The 18,632-nt window shown below is 46.7% G+C and overlaps 1 protein-coding gene across 2 annotated transcripts in view; it reads right to left on the bottom strand.

Moving 5' to 3' along the window:
- Positions 1 to 16,382: 16,382 nt before the first annotated feature.
- LOC141097998 (arylacetamide deacetylase-like 4) overlaps positions 16,383 to 18,632 on the bottom strand; it is a 46,442-nt gene continuing 44,192 nt past the window's right edge. For both annotated transcript variants that reach the window (XM_073585578.1, XM_073585577.1), the window contains exon 4: positions 16,383 to 18,293. In XM_073585578.1, coding sequence (XP_073441679.1) covers positions 17,537 to 18,293 — 757 coding nt within the window. In that variant the 3' untranslated portion in view covers positions 16,383 to 17,536. The remainder of the gene's footprint in view (positions 18,294 to 18,632) is intronic.

Genomic DNA, 18,632 nt, shown 5'->3' with positions numbered 1-18,632 from the left:
AAGAAGAGAGGGGAGGCAAATGAGGGTCCCTGCCACCTCCTTACAAGAGCAGAACTGCAAAAACTCAGAGTGATCTGACGCAGCTTGACTAGTGAATGGCTGAGTAGGCATTTCCATCCGTTTCCCTAGTATCAAGGACTGGATAAGGAAACACAGACTAGAGGAGGTCAGTATTACCAGGAATGGGAGCCGAGGGTAAATATCTCTTCTCTGACACATTTAATGAAAAAGTAACATTTAATGGAAAACACATTTAAAGGGAATCTGTTACCAGGCTTTGCAATGTAATCTGAAAGCAGTATAATGTAGGGGCCGAGACCCTAATTCCAGTGATGTGTCACTTGCTAGGCTGTCTGTTACTGTTTCAATAAAATCAGTGTTTTATCAGCAGGAGATTATCACTACTCGTGCATCTTGCCCTGCAGTTCTGTATAACCTCGCCCCCACCACTGATTGGCAGGTTTCTGTCACTATACAGTGTACACAGAAAACTGCCAATCAGTGGTGTGGGCGAGGTTATACAGGGCTCAGCATTCATAGCACCGCTTGATCTGCAGCAGAGAAAACTGTGATTCTATAAAAGCTACAGCACCCAGTAAACTAAGTTATACATCACTAGAATCAGATTATTAGCCTCTACATCATGCTGATGACAGATTACATAACAGAAAACCACTGATAGATTCCCTTTAATACTAGCTCAATAAAATTATATTTGGATGGGACATGTTGTAAATAGCATTGCGAAAACATATTAGAACATAACCTAAAAAAAAGGATTCCTGGAATAATCATATGGTGTTGGCTTTGCCATTGGTAAATCCTATGAAATATTTTAATGCGTCCTGAGAAACAGACCATACATTGTTATAATCTCTGCACTCGCTCAGGAATTTGCACAAAAAAATAAGTGTAATCGCATTCCTTCACCGGATACTCAACCCACTGCAAACAAGTGCACATTGAAATAAATCAAAGACTATATTCATGTATTTTAACATAACAGGTTAAGCTTTTTAATGCAGTCACCTAGTTCCCATATGACCTGACCCCTAGCACAGCTACAACATCCCAATAACTTCTACTCCTAGTTCCAAACCATCTAGACTTGAAGGCTCTGTGCCCACAATGAATTTTTGGTGATTTTTTGACACTGTGTATTTTCGCTGTGTCTAAAGTGCAAGAAAATTTTACATCAGTATGTGTAAGCCAAAATCAGTAGTGGAACTATCAGAGGAAAAGTATAATAGAAACACGTCACCATTTCTGTATTTATCACCCACTCCTTTTTTTAGGTTACAAATACTGATGTAAAATACTGACCAAATACTGAATGTGTGAAGGTTGCTTTACAGTTCCAGGAAAGTGGAAAACTGGGATTTATAGAAGTCTCGTGTCCACAGTACTTTTTTTTGTACTTAACGTAAACTGACATGCGGTGCATGTTTTAAATTCCCATAGAATTGTATTAGGCTATGTGCCCACGTTCCCAGTGATGCATTGGAAGAATGACCTCTGATGACGTAGCAGTCACGTGACCGTGACGTCACAAAGGTCATTTTGGCGTGAAGCACGCCTGGGAACAAAGCCGCCGCGTGCACCGCTGAGGAACGGAAGGACTCCGGGGGCCGACAGAGTTTGTAAGTATATCCCTATTTTTTATTGCAATTCTATTTTTTACAGGGATATGGTACCCAGGGCATGGAGGAGAGTCTCCTCTCCTCCAGATCCTGGGTACCATCTGCACATGAAACGCTCACTTTAAAATAATAAAATAACAAAAATGTATTTATTTCCATTTTCCCATTAGGGTTGGGGTTAGAGTTGTGGTTAGGGTTAGGATTGGGGCTAAAGTTAGGGTTAGGGTTGGGGCTAAATTTAGGATTACGGTTGGGTTAGGATTAGGGTTGAGATTAGGGTTAGGGTTGGGATTAGGGTTAGGGGTGTGTTAGGGTTAGGTTTGTGGTTAGGGTTATGGTTACTATTATTATTTATTATTATATTTACTATTATAGTGCCATGCATTCCATGGCACTTTACATGTGAGTAGGGGTATAAATAATAAATACAAGTACAGTGATCTTAAACAATGCAAGTCACGACTGGTACAGGAGGAGAGAGGACCCTGCCCACGTGGGCTCACAATTAAGGTTGGGATTAGGGTTAGAGGTGTGTTAGGGTTGTAGTTAGAATTAGGCAGTTTCCATTTTTTAGCCACATTAGGGGCTCTCCAAATGCGACATGTGTCTGATCTCAATTCCAGCCAATTCTGTGTTGAAAAAGTCAAACGGTGCTCCTTCCCTTCCGAGCTCTGCCATGCTACCAAACAGTGGTTTACCCCCACATATGGAGTATCAGCATACTCAGAACAAGTTGCACGACAACTTTTTGGGTCCAATTTCTCCTGTTATCCTTGGGAAAATAAATAATTGGTGTCAAAAAATCATTTTTATGAAATAAATATGATTTTTTTATGTTTACGGCTCTACATTATAAACTTCTGTGAAGCACTTGGGGTTCAAAGTGCTCACCACACATCTAGATAATTTCCTTAGGGATCTACGTTCCAAAATGGTGTCACTTGTGGGGGGTTTCTACTGTTTAGGCACATCAGGGGCTCTCCAAACGTGACATGGCATCCAATCTCAATTCCAGCCAATTTTGCATTGAAAAGTCAAACGGTGCTCCATCCCTTCCGAGCTCTGCTGTGCGCCCAAACAGTAGTTTACCACCACATATGGGGTATCAGCGTACTTAGGACAAATTGTACAACAACTTTTGGGGTCAAATTTCTCCTGTTACCCTTGGTAAAATAAAAAAATTGGATCTGAAGTAATTTTTTTGTAAAAAAAGTTAAATGTTCATTTTTTTAAACATTCCAAAAATTCCTGTGAAGCACCTGAAGGGTTAATAAACTTCTTGAATGTGGTTTTCAAAACCTTGAGGGGTGCAGTTTTTAGAATGGTATCACTTTTGGGCATTTTCTATCATATAGACCCCTCAAAGTGACTTTAAATGTGATGTGGTCCCTAAATAAAAATGTTGTAAAAATGAGAAATCGCTGGTCAACTTTTAACCCTTATAAGTTCCGAACAAAAAAAAATTTGTTTCCAAAATTGTGCTAATGTAAAGTACACATGTGCAAAATGTTATTTATTAAGTATTTTGTATGACATATCTCTGTGACTTAAGGGCATGAAAAATCAAAGTTGGAAAATTGCAAAATTTTAAAATTTTTTGCTAAATTTCCATTTTTTTCACAAATAAACGCAAGTTATGTCAAATAAATTTTATCACTGTCATGAAGTACAGTATGTCACGAGAAAACAATGTCATAATCACCGGGATCCATGGAAGCATTCCAGAGTTATTACCTCATAAAGGGATAGTGGTCAGAATTGTTAAAATTGGCCTGGTCATTAACATGCAAACCACCCTCGGGGGTAGTTCACCAGCAAGTGTGACCACCTCTATAAAAACTGAAGTTTGGGCAGGTTGCTGGTCTGGATCATTCAGGTGTGTATTCACACAATGCCAATGAGGAAAGACCAAAGTGGAGATGGGTGAAGACCAAAGTTTAGATGTTTGGCCATCATGCCCTGCGGCACATTTGGTGAAAACCAAACATGTTGTTCCAGCTGTCAAGTACGCTGGAGGAGGGGTGATAATTTGGACTTATTTTGCAGTCACAGGATCTGGGCACTTTCCTTTTGTTGAGTCGGTCATGAACTCTATATATCAAAGTATTTTAGACACAGATGTAAGGCCATCTACGCAAAAGCTTGGCCGAAACTTGGTCATGCAATGGGACAATTATCCCAAGTACACCTCTAAATCATAATAGTTGATAAAGAACCAAGATGTTGCAGTGGCCCAGTCATAGTCTAGACCTCAACCCAATAGAAATGCTGTGGAGGAACCTTAAGAAAGCAGGACAGAAACAAATGTCCCAAACCTCAAGGAACAGAAGCAACATTATAAAGGAAAATGGCCAAAATTCCATCAGAATGCTGGAAGACAGAAGAAGTCACAGAGAAATTGGTAAAAAAACTATGTTAAGTAATTGCTGCTAAATATGGGTTGTATTTCATTTTTTCATTTTTCACTCACAGCTTCTGCATTTTAGCCTAGTTTTGGTACATACATTGTAATTTGTAATGTGTTATTCATCTAAGGTTGTATTTACTGAATTTTAAGACCTCTGAAGGAGCAGGTTTTTTCGATTTTTTTTTTTTTTTTTTTGTTGTCTTGATACTGTGGTAGATTGACTCACTTGGTTACTCATCAAAGTAGACACATGACAATTGGGTATTTGTGATACCTATGAGATTCCCCGCTCCCCACCAGGGCCACCCAACCAATTTACCCACCGATTACCAATCCCCGGCACAAAATAACAAGCGGACTCTCTTTTGGATAAATTGGCCACAGCAGCCTTTTATTGACAGTTATCATAACAAATAAAACACTTTTAAACCTTTACCAAGGAAGGGACAGTCCTCGAAGCCCTACAATTATAAAATCCTCATGTTAAGACCCAAATCTGGTCCAATACCGAGTCCTGTCTCCAGCCGTTAAGCTCCAGCTCAAAGACATGAAACTAGACTCGATTGGCCAGTATCCGGCACAAACCCACTGGTTCCAATTAAACAACTCTCCTTGTGACCAACACGTTCCCGTCCACTTAATCCACCTGACCTATTGAGATCACCCCCCCTCTTGCCGCCATTTACTGGTATCACCAATTTTTAGGACCTCCCCCCCATGCCAAGCTGCCGTGACAAAATGACAAAGATACAAAAATGTAGACACACCCTCGCTTATACACTAAAAGGAAAACCTCATACTTCTCCTTAAGCTGTATCGCCTGCTCTCGATAAAACCTCATCATCATTATTAACAAGGGATGGGTGGGTGGGAGCTTTTCCTGCTGTATTAGGGGCACCAAAAATGGTTGCCCCTCGTAAGATGATCCCCTTATTTATAGTACCCCGCTCCGGCTCCACCTATCCCCCCACTTACACCACTTGGCTCTGATACCCAGACTAAAGTCCTTCAAATCCATTAACCCCATCCGTGCCACGCCTATTTCCCGTACAGCTCCCTATAGGTCCCCTCAACCCTGTCATGCTGGCCTTTTAGAGGCCTGCGGCCCAGTCCGGCTTTACTTGACAATTGGGTATTCGTGATACCTATGAGATTCCCCGCTCCCCACCAGGGCCACCCAACCAATTTACCCACCGATTACCAATCCCCGGCGCAAAACAAAAAACTGACTCACTTTTGGATAAATTGGCCACAGCAGCCTTTTATTGACAATTAACATAACAAATTAAACACTTTTAAACCTTTATCAAGGAAATCTGGTCCAATACTGAGTCCTGTCTCCAGCCGTTAAACTCCAGCTCAAAGACATGAAACTAGACTCGATTGGCCAGTATCTACCACAAACCCACTGGTTCCAATTTAACAACTCTCCTTGTGACCAACACGTTCCTGTTCACTAAATCCACCTGAGGGGGAGTCCAGGACCTATTGAGATCCCCCCCCTCCGAGCCGCCATTTACTGGTATCACAAACTTCGAGGACCTCCCCCCCCACGCCACCAACATAAATGTTTTGCCCCCCCCTCAAATATTTATGTCCCTCCACACCTTTAAGCTCTTCTCAATGCCCTCTTGTATGGCCAAACACCACATATCCAGACCAATTGCATTCAAATGGACTCCATCCTTTCTCCAAAATTTCCCTACCCCTGACTCTAGGTCCCAATGACGAACCACAATTGCCCCTTTCCTCACCATAAAGCGGGATACGGATCTATTCAATTTGATCCAAGCACTATTGATGCTCTGAACCAATCTCGCCCCGTACCAGACCTTCATAGGAAAACACTACCAATAGTTTGGGGAACATGGACCACAGTCGCAACATGTCAAACGTATTGTCTTTAATTAAATCCCTGCACGGCTGTTTCCCCAAATCGTTTCCACCAAGGTGAATAACTAAAATGTCCAGCGCCAGATCCAAGCGAGCAAACCTATGGAACTCGGGCAACAGGTGATTCCACGTCATTCCCCGATTCCCGATCCACCGCAACACCATCAAAGTCCTCGGCATACCCAATTGTCTCCCGTCCAGACGAACCACTGCCCTTAGCGCCACCCCGAAGACAAAGGAGTGCCCCATAGTCCATGTTAGCAGTTGCCTTGGCTCTGAAATGAAAAAACAAACACATAACAAACCACAAAATTCAAGTATTTGAGCATTTTTACAGCAATAGAAAGGAAACATAACCAAAGAAAAGAAACTTATAGCAAGGACGGGCACACATATGAGTGGAATCTAATTGACTCTCAACGCCCAATCCGTTTTACCACTTCATCCCCCAAACCTCGCTTGGCTGCCTCTGTAGCCGCACCAATACGGAAAGAATGCCCACTGTAATTTTTTGCTGAAATGCCCCCACTTACCAAACACCGCTTGAAAATTGTCACAAATTGAAAACGAGATAGAAACGTCCCATCCTCATGAACTAGCAACGGATAGGACCCAAATCCCCCGCCCCTCAAAAAATTCCTCATGCATTTCACTGGGCATAAAGGAGAGCCAGGCACCTCAAAGAGCACCACTGAACAGCCCTTCCCTTCCGTATCAGTCTTGGACGACCAAAGAAATAATGCCAACCAATCCTCGAATAACTCCGCATCTTGCCTAAGAAGCCCCTCTTTTTTCTTTCTTGAAGGACTAACCAACTCCCCCAAATGAAAAGCCCCAAAAATGCTAGCGAAAAAGCCAATTCAAAAAGCGTTACTTCCAGCTGAGAATAACAAACCTCCCTCAATTTTTTACCTAGAATTAACAATACCTCGTACGATACTGGACGCCTTCCATCCAATGTTTTCCAACCTTTTTTCCAACCTCTCACCGTCTGGAGAACCAAAAATGACTTTGTCACATCCTGCAATCCCCTGAATTTAAACCCGAAAGACAAACCAGACAAAAATTTGTTAAGTTTTGGAATCATCCAACCCGCTTCCCAATGATGACCCAAGAACAATTATAATCTGCTCTCGTTTCCCAGTTCACCACCCCACTGTTTGGCTCAATTCTCCCACATGTTCCATGTCCTGGTGTAATGTGCCCACATGCCAGATGCAGGGCCGCCATCAGGGCATGACAGGCCTTACATGTGTATGGGGCCCGGTGATTAGGGGGGCCCGACCATGCTGGCAGCCCGATCCGCGCTGGGGCCCCCCTACATTTTATACAGGCTTCTGCAGCTTTATTTTAAATTCAGACTCAGCGCCTGCCGGGCCCCCCGGGCCCCTCGGGCAGGCCCCCCCCCGCACCATGGTCCAGCCAGCGCCGAAATCCCCCCCTGCACAATGGTCCAGCCACAGCTCCGCCCTCACCTGACGTCACACACTGCTCTGCTCCTCCACTTCCTCATTCAGTCAGTGTGCCACGTGGGACTAGGAGAGGGAGGGAGCCTCGCCGCTGGAGCACAGCCAAATAACAAGGTAAGAAGAATTTTTTTTTTTTTTTTTGAGAGCGGCTATCCAGGGGGCCTGGGGCAGAATGCTGGACGCTGGGGCAGAATGCTGGGGGCAGAATGCTGGACGCTGGGGGCAGAATGCTGGATGCTGGGGGCAGAATGCTGGACGCTGGGGGCAGAATGCTGGAGGCAGAATGCTGGATGCTGGGGGCAGAATGCTGGACGCTGGGGGCAGAATGCTGGGGGCAGAATGCTGGACATGGGGCAGGAATGCTGGGGGCAGAATGGACATGGGGCAGAATGCTGGACGCTGGGGGCAGAATGCTGGGGGCAGAATGCTGGATGCTGGGGGCAGAATGCAGGACGCTGGGGGCAGAATGCTGGACGTTGGGGGCAGAATGCTGGACGCTGGGGGCAGAATGCTGGGGGCAGAATGCTGGACGCTGGGGGCAGAATGCTGGGGGAAGAATGCTGGATGCTGGGGGCAGAATGCTGGAGGCAGAATGCTGGACGCTGGGGGCAGAATGCGGGGGGCAGAATGCTGGATGCTGGGGGCAGAATGCTGGGGGCAGAATGCTGGACATGGGGCAGGAATGCTGGGGGCAGAATGGACATGGGGCAGAATGCTGGACGCTGGGGCAGAATGCTGGGGGCAGAATGCTGGACGCTGGGGGCAGAATGCTGGGGGCAGAATGCTGGGTGCTGGGGGCAGAATGCTGGACGCTGGGGGCAGAATGCTGGGGGCAGAATGCTGGACGCTGGGGGCAGAATGCTGGGGGCAGAGTGTTGGACGCTGGGGGCAGAATGCTGGGGGCAGAATGCTGGACGCTGGGGGCAGAATGCTGGGGGCAGAATGCTGGACGCTGGGGGCAGAATGCTGGACGCTAGGGGCAGAATGCTGGGAGCAGAATGCTGGACGCTGGGGGCAGAATGCTGGACATGGGGCAGAATGCTGGGGGCAGAATGCTGGACGCTGGGGGCAGAATGCTGGACGCTGGGGGCAGAATGCTGGACGCTGGGGGCAGAATGCTGGGGGCAGAATGCTGGACGCTGGGGGCAGAATGCTGGGGGCAGAATGTTGGACGCTGGGGGCAGAATGCTGGACGCTGGGGGCAGAATGCTGGACGCTAGGGGCAGAATGCTGGGAGCAGAATGCTGAACGCTGGGGGCAGAATGCTGGACATGGGGCAGAATGCTGGGGGCAGAATGGACATGGGGCAGAATGCTGGACGCTGGGGCAGAATGCTGGACATGGGGCATAATGCTGGACACTGGGGGCAGAATGGACATGGGGCAGAATGCTGGACGCTGGGGGCAGAATGCTGGACATGGGGCATAATGCTGGACACTGGGGGCAGAATGGACATGGGGCAGAATACTGGACGCTGGGGACAGAATGCTGGACGCTGGTGGCAGAATGCTGGATATGAGGGCAGACTGTGAGACGGGGCAGAATGCTGGACATGGGGCAGAAGAATGCTGGACGCTGGGGCAGAATTCTGGACATGGGGCAGAATGCTCGAAACTGGGGCAGAATGCTGGAGACTGAGGCAGAATGCTGGACGCTGGGGGCAGAATGCTGGACATGGGGGCAGGCTGTGAGCTGGGGCAGAATGTTGGACGCTGCGGGCAGAATGGTGGACGCTGGGGTAGAATGCAAGACACTGGGGCAGAATGCTGGACATGGGGGCAGAATGTGACAGTGAGACACAGGAGGGGGCAGAATGTGACAGTGAGACACAGAAGGGGGCAGAATGTGACAGTGAGACACAGGAGGGGGCAGAATGTGACAGTGAGACACAGGAGGGGGCAGAATGTGACAGTGAGACACAGGAGGGGGCAGAATGTGACAGTGAGACACAGGAGGGCAGAATGTGACAGTGAGACACAGGAGGGGGCAGAATGTGACAGTGAGACACAGGAGGGGGGCAGAATGTGACAGTGAGACACAGGAGGAGGCAGAATGTGACAGTGAGACACAGGAGGGGGCAGAATGTGACAGTGAGACACAGGAGGGGGCAGAATGTGACAGTGAGACACAGGAGGGGGCAGAATGTGAGACACCGGGCATGATTGGAGATAGATGGAGCAGGGTCATGGGGCAGGATGGATACGATTTAGACAGATTGGTCAGGAGGGAGATCATATGGGGCAGAATGGATACTGATGAGGGTGGGATGGGAGAACATATGGCTGAAGCCAAAAATGAGACACATGGGAGTCAGGATGGGGGATATTATTACCATAGGGGCTAATTAAGGGATATTATTACTGCAGTGATGTATTTTATTTTCTTGAGGATTCTGTTGTAAATGGGGGGGCGGTCCTGTTACTGTGTAGAGTGATACTATGTCGCCTTTGTTTCTTCATGTGGTGTAATGTAAAAGTTGGGAAAAAATAAGTAATGTGTTCTGCAAGCGGAGCTCTAGATAACTGTGTTATTTCCTGCAGAGACAAGTCCTGGCTGGAAGACGTGATGGCGATCTGTGCTGGATGAAAGATGAAAAACAAAGATGAAGGACTTCACCTAGAGACATCACTGGTGAGTTAGTGTGTTACCTGTACACTGACACTATGTACAGAGGTCCTGTGTATAATGTCACCAGTGATCACTGTGTTACCTGTACATTATATACAGAGCTCCTGTGTATAATGTCATTGATCACTATATTACCTGTACACAGACACTGCATACTAAGTACAGATCTTGTGTGTATAATGTCTCTTATGGTCATAGTATTATGTTTTTTTAATTAATGTCAGTATTGTAGTATTCAGTCTCCATGTGGTGGTAATATGTGGTCTGGGCGTGGTGCAGTGGTATTTGTCCCTTGTATATTCTATTATTTGGTCACTTTGTGGGGGTAATTTGCGGTCTGTTCATGGTGCGGTGGTATTTGTTCGTTGTATGTGATATTATTCGGTCACTATGGTAGTAATATGTGGTCTGGTCATGGTATGGCGGTATTTGTTCCTTGTATGTCTTATTATAGGTCACTATGTGGTGGTAATATGTGGTCTGGACATGGTGTAGCGGTATTTGTTCCTTGTATGTGGTGGTAAGTTGTGGTCTGGACATGGTGCGGTGGTATTTGTTCCTTGTATGTGATATTATTGGTCATTTTAAAAAATTGAAAAATAAATAAAAATATACCTAAATTGTATTGCATATTTTAACAAATATTTAATAGGTTACAGTAGAGTAGGGCCTGGCCAAAAGTGTCTACCCTGTTATGGTGGCGACTTAAAACAATCTTTTGGCCAAAGCAAAAGCTGCTGGCTATATGTGTGACCTGGTGATGGGAACTGTTAATGTGTGATAGGTGAGAAGTGGAGTTTATCCAACAGAGAGCGGTGGGACTGTGGACAGTTCGAGTGGTGGAGGCGGGGCTGGATGGAGCCTGGGCGGAGTCTAAAGGGGGCCCCGAAAATTTTGCCAGTATGGGGCCCCGAAATTCCTAGTGGCAGCCCTGGCCAGATGCCAAGGATCTGGTTAGCAAATTTCTCACTGCCCCAATGGTAGGTTCCACAATGCTTCCGGACACGCCATCCGTAAAGATTACGCTTGAGAGGAAAATTCTCGTGCCCGATCCTGCTGTAAACAGAAAAGAGCTTCCATATTAGGGACAATTGCTGTCTGTCCCAACGACGCCGTAATCCAGACATTCAAACTCAAGCCCATCCAAACCAAATGGTGCAACACTCTTAGTACTGCTTGATCCGATGACGACAATGAATTGATAGCCTTTACCGACCCAGCCGTTTCACAGCCAAAACAAATCTTCCTATCCCGAACGCTCCCTGGCCACAACGACAGCGCCACCACGATATGAAAAATCCGATAGCCGATTTCAAATTTTTTGTTGATAACTTCACTGAAACATTCACAAAAGGAATTCTGAACCCATCTCTGAAACCTTCCCTCAATAACGTTGCCGCATCCTTATCAGGGAATTTATTTAGAAACTGCTTCATTTCTTCCAGGTGTACTGGTGTTACTCCTTTTTCCAGTACTGTCTGTACCTTTTTGGCCTCCACCCCTAAAGCATTTTGATAACCCATGTTACCACCGCAGGAGGAACATTCATGTTTAAATTTGCATTTGGCCCCGAATCTACAGGCTCCCTCATTAAACGAGAAGCTCAGCCCTTTTTGCATTGCCACCGAGTGCCCCGGACCCCCGGTGCCCCCATGAGATGACTGCATACCCTGTCCTGGTCTACTTGGGGCGGTCAACCTCATCCATAAAGCAATATTTTTATGAGCCCATCTAATGCTCGGCCGGGCCGCCTTTCGTTGGCGGAATTGCTCATCATATCTGAGCCCACCCTGTTCCCCATACACCCTATAAGCCTCCCCAATTGTATCCATGTAGCAAAAAAGCGCCGAACAGTTCTCTGCAACCAATTATTGAACGTACGAGGAATTAACAGATACCTCCTCCTTTCCTCGTCCTCTTTTTTTTGATTCATTCCTTCTTACCCTGTCCAGATTAAAACATTCAGGGGGTAGCAGGGAAAATATGTCTACATATTCCCCTTTCCAAAACCTGTCTCTTACATCCTGCTTGAGATGCATTCCTAGAGGTCCCTCAAAATAAACATACACCTCACCTCTGGCCGCGTCATCCAGCCGCTGTGCATTATCTTTCCTGTCATTCGACTGAGACACACACTCAGGCAACTCACCCTCGACTGCTGACGACATGCTGACATTAGCCGAACTCCCCGTCGTCAAATCTACTACTGCATTGGGTGAACCTGCAGCCCCACTACCAGCCATAAGTTCAACACCTGGGTTACCTAGCCATGCACATATTCCCCTTTCCAAAACCTGTCTCTTACATCCTGCTTGAGATGCATTCCTAGAGGTCCCTCAAAATAAACATACACCTCACCTCTGGCCGCGTCATCCAGCCTCTGTGCATTATCTTTCCTGTCATTCGACTGAGACACACACTCAGGCAACTCACCCTCGACTGCTGACGACATGCTGACATTAGCCGAACTCCCCGTCGTCAAATCTACTACTGCGTTGGGTGAACCTGCAGCCCCACTACCAGCCATAAGTTCAACACCTGGGTTACCTAGCCATGCAGATAAAGGTGAAGACTCACCCCAACCCACTCCAGATTCCCACAGCTTCCACAACTCACTCAAACCCTGCAAAATTACACCCATACCGGCACCAGCGCCCCTTGCGAATGCACCCCCACTCCCACTCCCATCCGCTAGCACCGGTTGAACAGTAATTAATGGTCCAGCCTCACCTGACTGACTGGGCGCTGTGATCCCAGCAGCCGCGAATCCGGGATCCAGATGCCGATGAACCCTGCCATGCTCCGTGGTGTCCTGGAGACCCGTGGTATTCGAGGATCCATACAGCCGGACTCTCTGGTCCGCTGCGATGCTTGCTGGAGTTGCGGTCCCCCGATGTGCAGGCTGCAAGGCTGCAGTGCTGGAGCCGGCTGAATGCTGCCCATGGCCCTGATAACTGCCGACACCTCCCCCCAGGCTAAAATCATTTTGGACCCCAGAACCCAAGGTGGACCCCCACCCATTCATGCCCCCCTCCCCCCTCCCCTGCCACTATTTCTGCATGGCCCCGCATATCGCTCCTGAGATAGTTGACAGGAGCTTAAGAGTGGGCGGAGCTAACCGGTATATGCTCACCAGCCGCTCCGTGCCTTGCAGCCTGCTACGCTGTGTCTCTCCTGGTCCCCGTGATTTGCTGAGTGGTGGACCGTTGCGGTGATGCCTCAGCTGCACCCAAGCCCGGGTTTGAAATTGCCGCCGCTGGCGGGTGGGCAGAGCCAACACACCGGGTCCATTGCGAAGGCGCCCAGCCTGCTGGCCCCCATGCTGCCCGACTCCCTTCCTGCTGCCGCCGAATGAGGCTCTCTCCCAGCTGAGCACCAGCTGCAACACTGCCCGGATCCATACCTCCCGCAGCCGCCTCTGATGAGGGGAGAGCCGACACTTCCCTCCACTGCAGGTCCCGCTGTGGTTGCGGATTCCTCCCGCCTCTGGAACAGCATGCCCTCGGCCTGTGGCCCGCGTTTCCTGCCGGAGGGTCCCCGGAGGGGCTCCTCATTCTGCGCCGGGCCTTGGGACTCAGGCGCTCCGGAGGCCTAGATCTCCGAGGCTGGCGTCCCTCTTGTGCGTGCACATGCCCTGTTCCCCCACCTTGTAGCAGGCCCTGGATGTGTGGCGCCCCCAGGAGTATGGTCACCACAATGGCATTACCTTCCTCCAGGGAGGGTGATGTCATGCTTGGAAGCAAGGAAGGGTCTCTCTAGCAGTTAATCATGTCATGCAACACAGTTCCCACTCCAGGCCAGCAGAGGGAGCTCTGAACCAAGATTGGGGGAGGAGCGCACTCTGAGGGCCAGGAGGGGAAATTAGTTAGTGTGAGGAGGGCAACGAGTGTAGATGTGGAGAGAGAAGCTGGAGGTTGAGCTGAGGATAGAGAGCTCCCTCCCAGTGAGAGTGCATGATCTGGAGCCTGGTCTCCACGGTTGTATGGATACTGAAGGTCCTGCAACAGAAACCAGAGGAATAGGAAGCTGTAAATGCTCTATTCCCAATTAAGACTCGGAGGCACAACAGCGACGGGTGAGCCAAGAGAGATAGAGGGCTACAGCTGTCTGCCATACGAGGTAGTTCTAAGAGAAGATAAGAAGGAGGAACTTCAGAGTAACACTGTACTGCAAGTACCTCAAGCCAGTGCTAGGAAGGAGACTACACAACCCATCTGATAGAGAGATACCTGAGTTGCTTCCAGGCTAGCCTGCTCCTGTGCCATCTGTAACCAGGACCCTGGACTGTGTTTGCCAAGTAAAGGTAAAGAAACTGCACCCTGTTGTGTCCTTGCCTCCTTCCCGCAACATCCTCCGCACCGCTACATCTCTGGGCCAAACACTGCACCATCTTCCTAACCCTTTATCTACACTGCCCTGGGACTACAGCCCTGCCTGTGGAGGGCTACAACATCATAGCTGCACTACACCATCAGTCCCAGAGGATCTACATGCAGGGTCGGCTTAACACCTCCCTTGCCGAACACCACAGGTGGCGTCACGAATCAGTCATCTATAAACTTTATTCCCAACTCAACCCCTTATACATGGGTGCCCAAGGCCACGGACCGGGTCACCGCTGCTGTGACATTCCCCATCTGAGAGACCGGCCCGGTACCGAGTACCCCACAGTCCTGGGAGGGCGACCCAGATGGATGCCTGCAGCCAGCCAGCATCCCTTGAATCAGCAGCCTCACGTAGCTGTTGTAAGACTGCCTCGACCTCCATCGTAAGGTACGTACAGCTTTTCGTGCTCTAGTAGGGGCACCTAAAATGGTTGCCCCTTGAAAGATGATCCCCTTATTTATAGTACCCCGCTCCGGCTCCACCTATCCCACCCACCTACACCACTCGGCTCTGATTTCCACCCTAAAGTCCTTCAAATCCATTAACCCCATCCGCGTACAGCTCCCTATAGGTCCCCTCAACCCTGTCATGTTGGCCTCCCTTTTAGAGGCCTGTGGTCCAGTCCGGCATTACTGGAACGCTGTGTCTTTAAATTTTTCACTGGTTCATTTAGGTACAGCATAAACTAGGGCAGCATTAGCAAGATAAATAAGGCCCTTCTGGCCTGATGGGAAACAAACAACAAAACAAATGGCACAGTCCGTGTTGCTGCGGAAATCCGTCCACTATGGAAACAAACATTAAAAAGGTTCAACTTCCCTTATCTTCACACACAGCTCTGGAGCTCACATCTCCAGGCACACCCAACACTGAATGACTCCCGATTAACCCCTCTCCGCACTTACTGTGCTGGAGCATTTTTCTAGGTTCATATTATTGAAGCTAATAACCGCAGGGATGCATATCTCTGCTCCAGCACTTTGCCAGTGACTTTGTCACAACACACAAAATCATAGAATTTAAAGAGGTGTACTCAGTTTTTTTCATGACTTTATTTAATGAGAAGATAAGAAAGTTCTAGCTTTGAGGACATAGTCCATATTAATGGATAACCTGTAGTGACCGCTAACACAGAATATCTAGACAGTAGACTTTTTATCAGTGTAAATTGAAATTTGCTGGATTATTAAATGTTCTGGATTATCAGATGGGCATAGAAAGTAAATAAATCTGACTTGAAAGTATGCAGAAGAAATCACATGAATTAATGGTCAAGTCAAAATGTGCTGCAAACACAGGCATCGGATTATCCACAAAATCTGATATTCTGCCATTTGTTTTTAATGCGCTACTCCCTTCTGCATGGTGCAATGAGCGACGCTGGATTACCCCTGTAGATAGATGCTAAAAACAGATTTGTTCTGCACTTCTTTAATCTGAAAAATGATAGAGGATGAGCAGGGGCAGAGGTTTGCAATGCACACAGGCCCTGGAGTCCGGAGGGTCCAAAAAGTCTGTGCCCTGAAAGTGGAGGCCAATGCTATGCATGTGGCTCTGGTGCCGATTCTGGATTGGGACCCAAGGAGCTTCATGTTCTGCCTTTTTGATGATGAGATTGGTAATGGCTCTACTTTCAAGCGCCTTTCCCCTTCTTCAGCACTTTGCCCAATTTTGTCAAATGCCATCACCCACAAGACCTCATCTAACCAGTTCTTCTATTTTGCTGATGTAAAAACATTGTCATGTCACCCATAGCAACCAATCAAAAAGCCCAGCTTTTATTTCCTAAAATTGAGCTTGAATAGGTTGCTATGAGCAACTAGGCCATTTTTTTTGCTGCTAGTTGCTATGGATACAGTATATGTTATATACACATCCTTAGCAACATGTCTGTCTCTATCTCCTCCCATACTTCTCCCATAAAACCGCCTAAAAATTAGACTCCAGCTGAAAATGGAATACATTAAAAGACAACTTTATTTAAAAAAATGACAATATGACAATATTAGATTGGTGTAAAATAGTAATTCCGTATTTCCAAGTGACCATGTCATCATTTATTTTCAATTAATTTTTAATGCATAAGTATACATATTTACCCACATCTATATGAACCATGTGAAAAAGTCACTGCCCCCTGTTAGATTGCTGTCACAGCGGCTCCTGATATTACTGGCCTTTTGTTAGTCGGGGTCTTGTTTGGCCTGACATTCCCATTGCATGCAGGGCAGATATACTATTGTCAGCGAATTTCAACTTTTAGGGGTTGTGTGGCCTCAGGCTACAAGTCTGCAGTCACGCTACTCACATAGCGCACTGTAAGGATTCTCCGGTGCCGCAGCTGGGAGAGGGTGGTCATGTGACCAAAAATATGTGCTTTCCATACTTCCGGCCACATTCCGACTAGACTAGGCTCAATACACTTGCATTGAGTGAGCCCGCACTTGTCTAATTGGCACGTGACCACATGTATGCAAATGAAATACTTGCAGTAACGTACGTGTCCGTCGCTCTTGGTGCTGGCACCGGAGAATACTCACAGCACACAGTGAAATTTGTGAGGATTCACAAGTCTGCAGTCACAAGTCTAGACAACCCATTTAACAAAAAATACACCACATTTTGTGCCACTCATCTAATTTTTAATTGATTTATTATGTAATTAAAACATTCTTAGCATCTGACTCTAAAAGTAGGCATGACTTTGCGGAGAGGGCTTAGTTAGGAAGGGTGTGGGCTATGCTGCACTAACGAGCCACATTTTTGCTCACTTTTGCTACATTTTAAGGTCATTATTTTTTTAGATTATTTATTTAAACAGTGAAGCTTTTAGGTGTCATTTCTTTCCACGCCATCTCTCATGTTTTATATGAAACTAGAAAAGCGCATGAAAAAAAGTCTTATAAATTGTCAGTACAAAACGTCATGCCCAAAGATGCGCAAAAAAAACCCAAAAACTGCAAAAATATTATATATGTAGAAATGATATAAACCCTATAGTAAGTGGTTACAATTTTGTATAAGGCCTCATGGTATGAAGCTGAAATCCATAATTTGATGCAGAACATATAAAATCTCACGTGATCTCAAACGCAAATTACCACGCAAAGGTCTCAAAGATTTTTAATAAAAGAAACAACATTATCCATAGCCAGCTTTCCAGATATCACTTCAGGTTGACCAAAGAAGCTGACAATCGCATGGAAGCCATCTTTAACATGATACCATGTGACTGGGACTCCATTGTCCTCCAGTCGTTTCTTGTAGAGTATCCCATCATCACGGACAATATCAAACTCACATGTTAGTATGTAGGCCTGTGGTAGTTGTCGGATCACAGCATCATCAGAGAATAATGGAGAACATGGAAAGTCGAGAGCTTTCTTAACATTTACATAAATGTCTTTATTAAAGGGTGCCATGATGTGAGGTTTGTAGCCTTTGACCTTAAATTCTTCAGAACTCAACCACTTGCTTAATTTCTGTCTTAGCTCAGGAGGAACATGGCTGCCCTTTATCAATTCTTTCGACAAAGACAAATCACCACCTATGTATGTCAATGTGGAGTGTAACGCAAGTGATCGGAGGTACAAAGGGACCATCTTGTTCTGTTGATATGAGGGTAAATTGAAGTCCGCCATCTGAATCACTGGGTATATCATCACCTGGGCAAGAGGTTTTGGAAGATCTGATCTACCTACAAGAGCTTGACAAACGCTAGCTGTAAGATTGCCCCCGGCACTGTCTCCACATATGATAATAGAAGAAGGATCGACTTCATGATCTTCTGCTGTCTTTAGGAAGTGAACTGTAGCCTTGAGACAGTCATCAAATGCAGTCGGGCATCTGTGGTTTGGTGCCAGGCGGTAACTAAAATTAATAAAAAATGTATCATTGGGGTTGTGATATAGAAAGATTCAATATCTGGATAATAAAGGTTCCCCATATAAATTGTTTCCAGCCGCCACCAAGTTTTCTAAATTTGGAGGTAATTTGCATAAGGTATTATTAATTACCCTTGAAATTAACCATGAAAAAGAGCTATGGTCAGGCTAAGTCCTCAAGATTAAGAGCCGCTGTTTGTAGCTACTCCAAGCCCTAAGTGCTAAAGTTTAGTCCTGAGTTGGTGAAATCCTTCTGTTACTTCAAAACACTTTAAAAGGGTATGTGGTAGAGTTTGTCTTACATAAACCACACTTTTTAATAACA

Source organism: Dendrobates tinctorius, unplaced genomic scaffold (assembly GCF_039654945.1).
Source record: "Dendrobates tinctorius isolate UK_male_01 unplaced genomic scaffold, ASM3965494v1 ptg000086l, whole genome shotgun sequence".
In the NCBI taxonomy this organism is placed as follows: domain Eukaryota; kingdom Metazoa; phylum Chordata; class Amphibia; order Anura; family Dendrobatidae; genus Dendrobates; species Dendrobates tinctorius.
The sequence above is the reverse complement of the archived record's forward strand: the minus strand, read 5'-3'. Positions and strand labels throughout refer to the sequence as shown.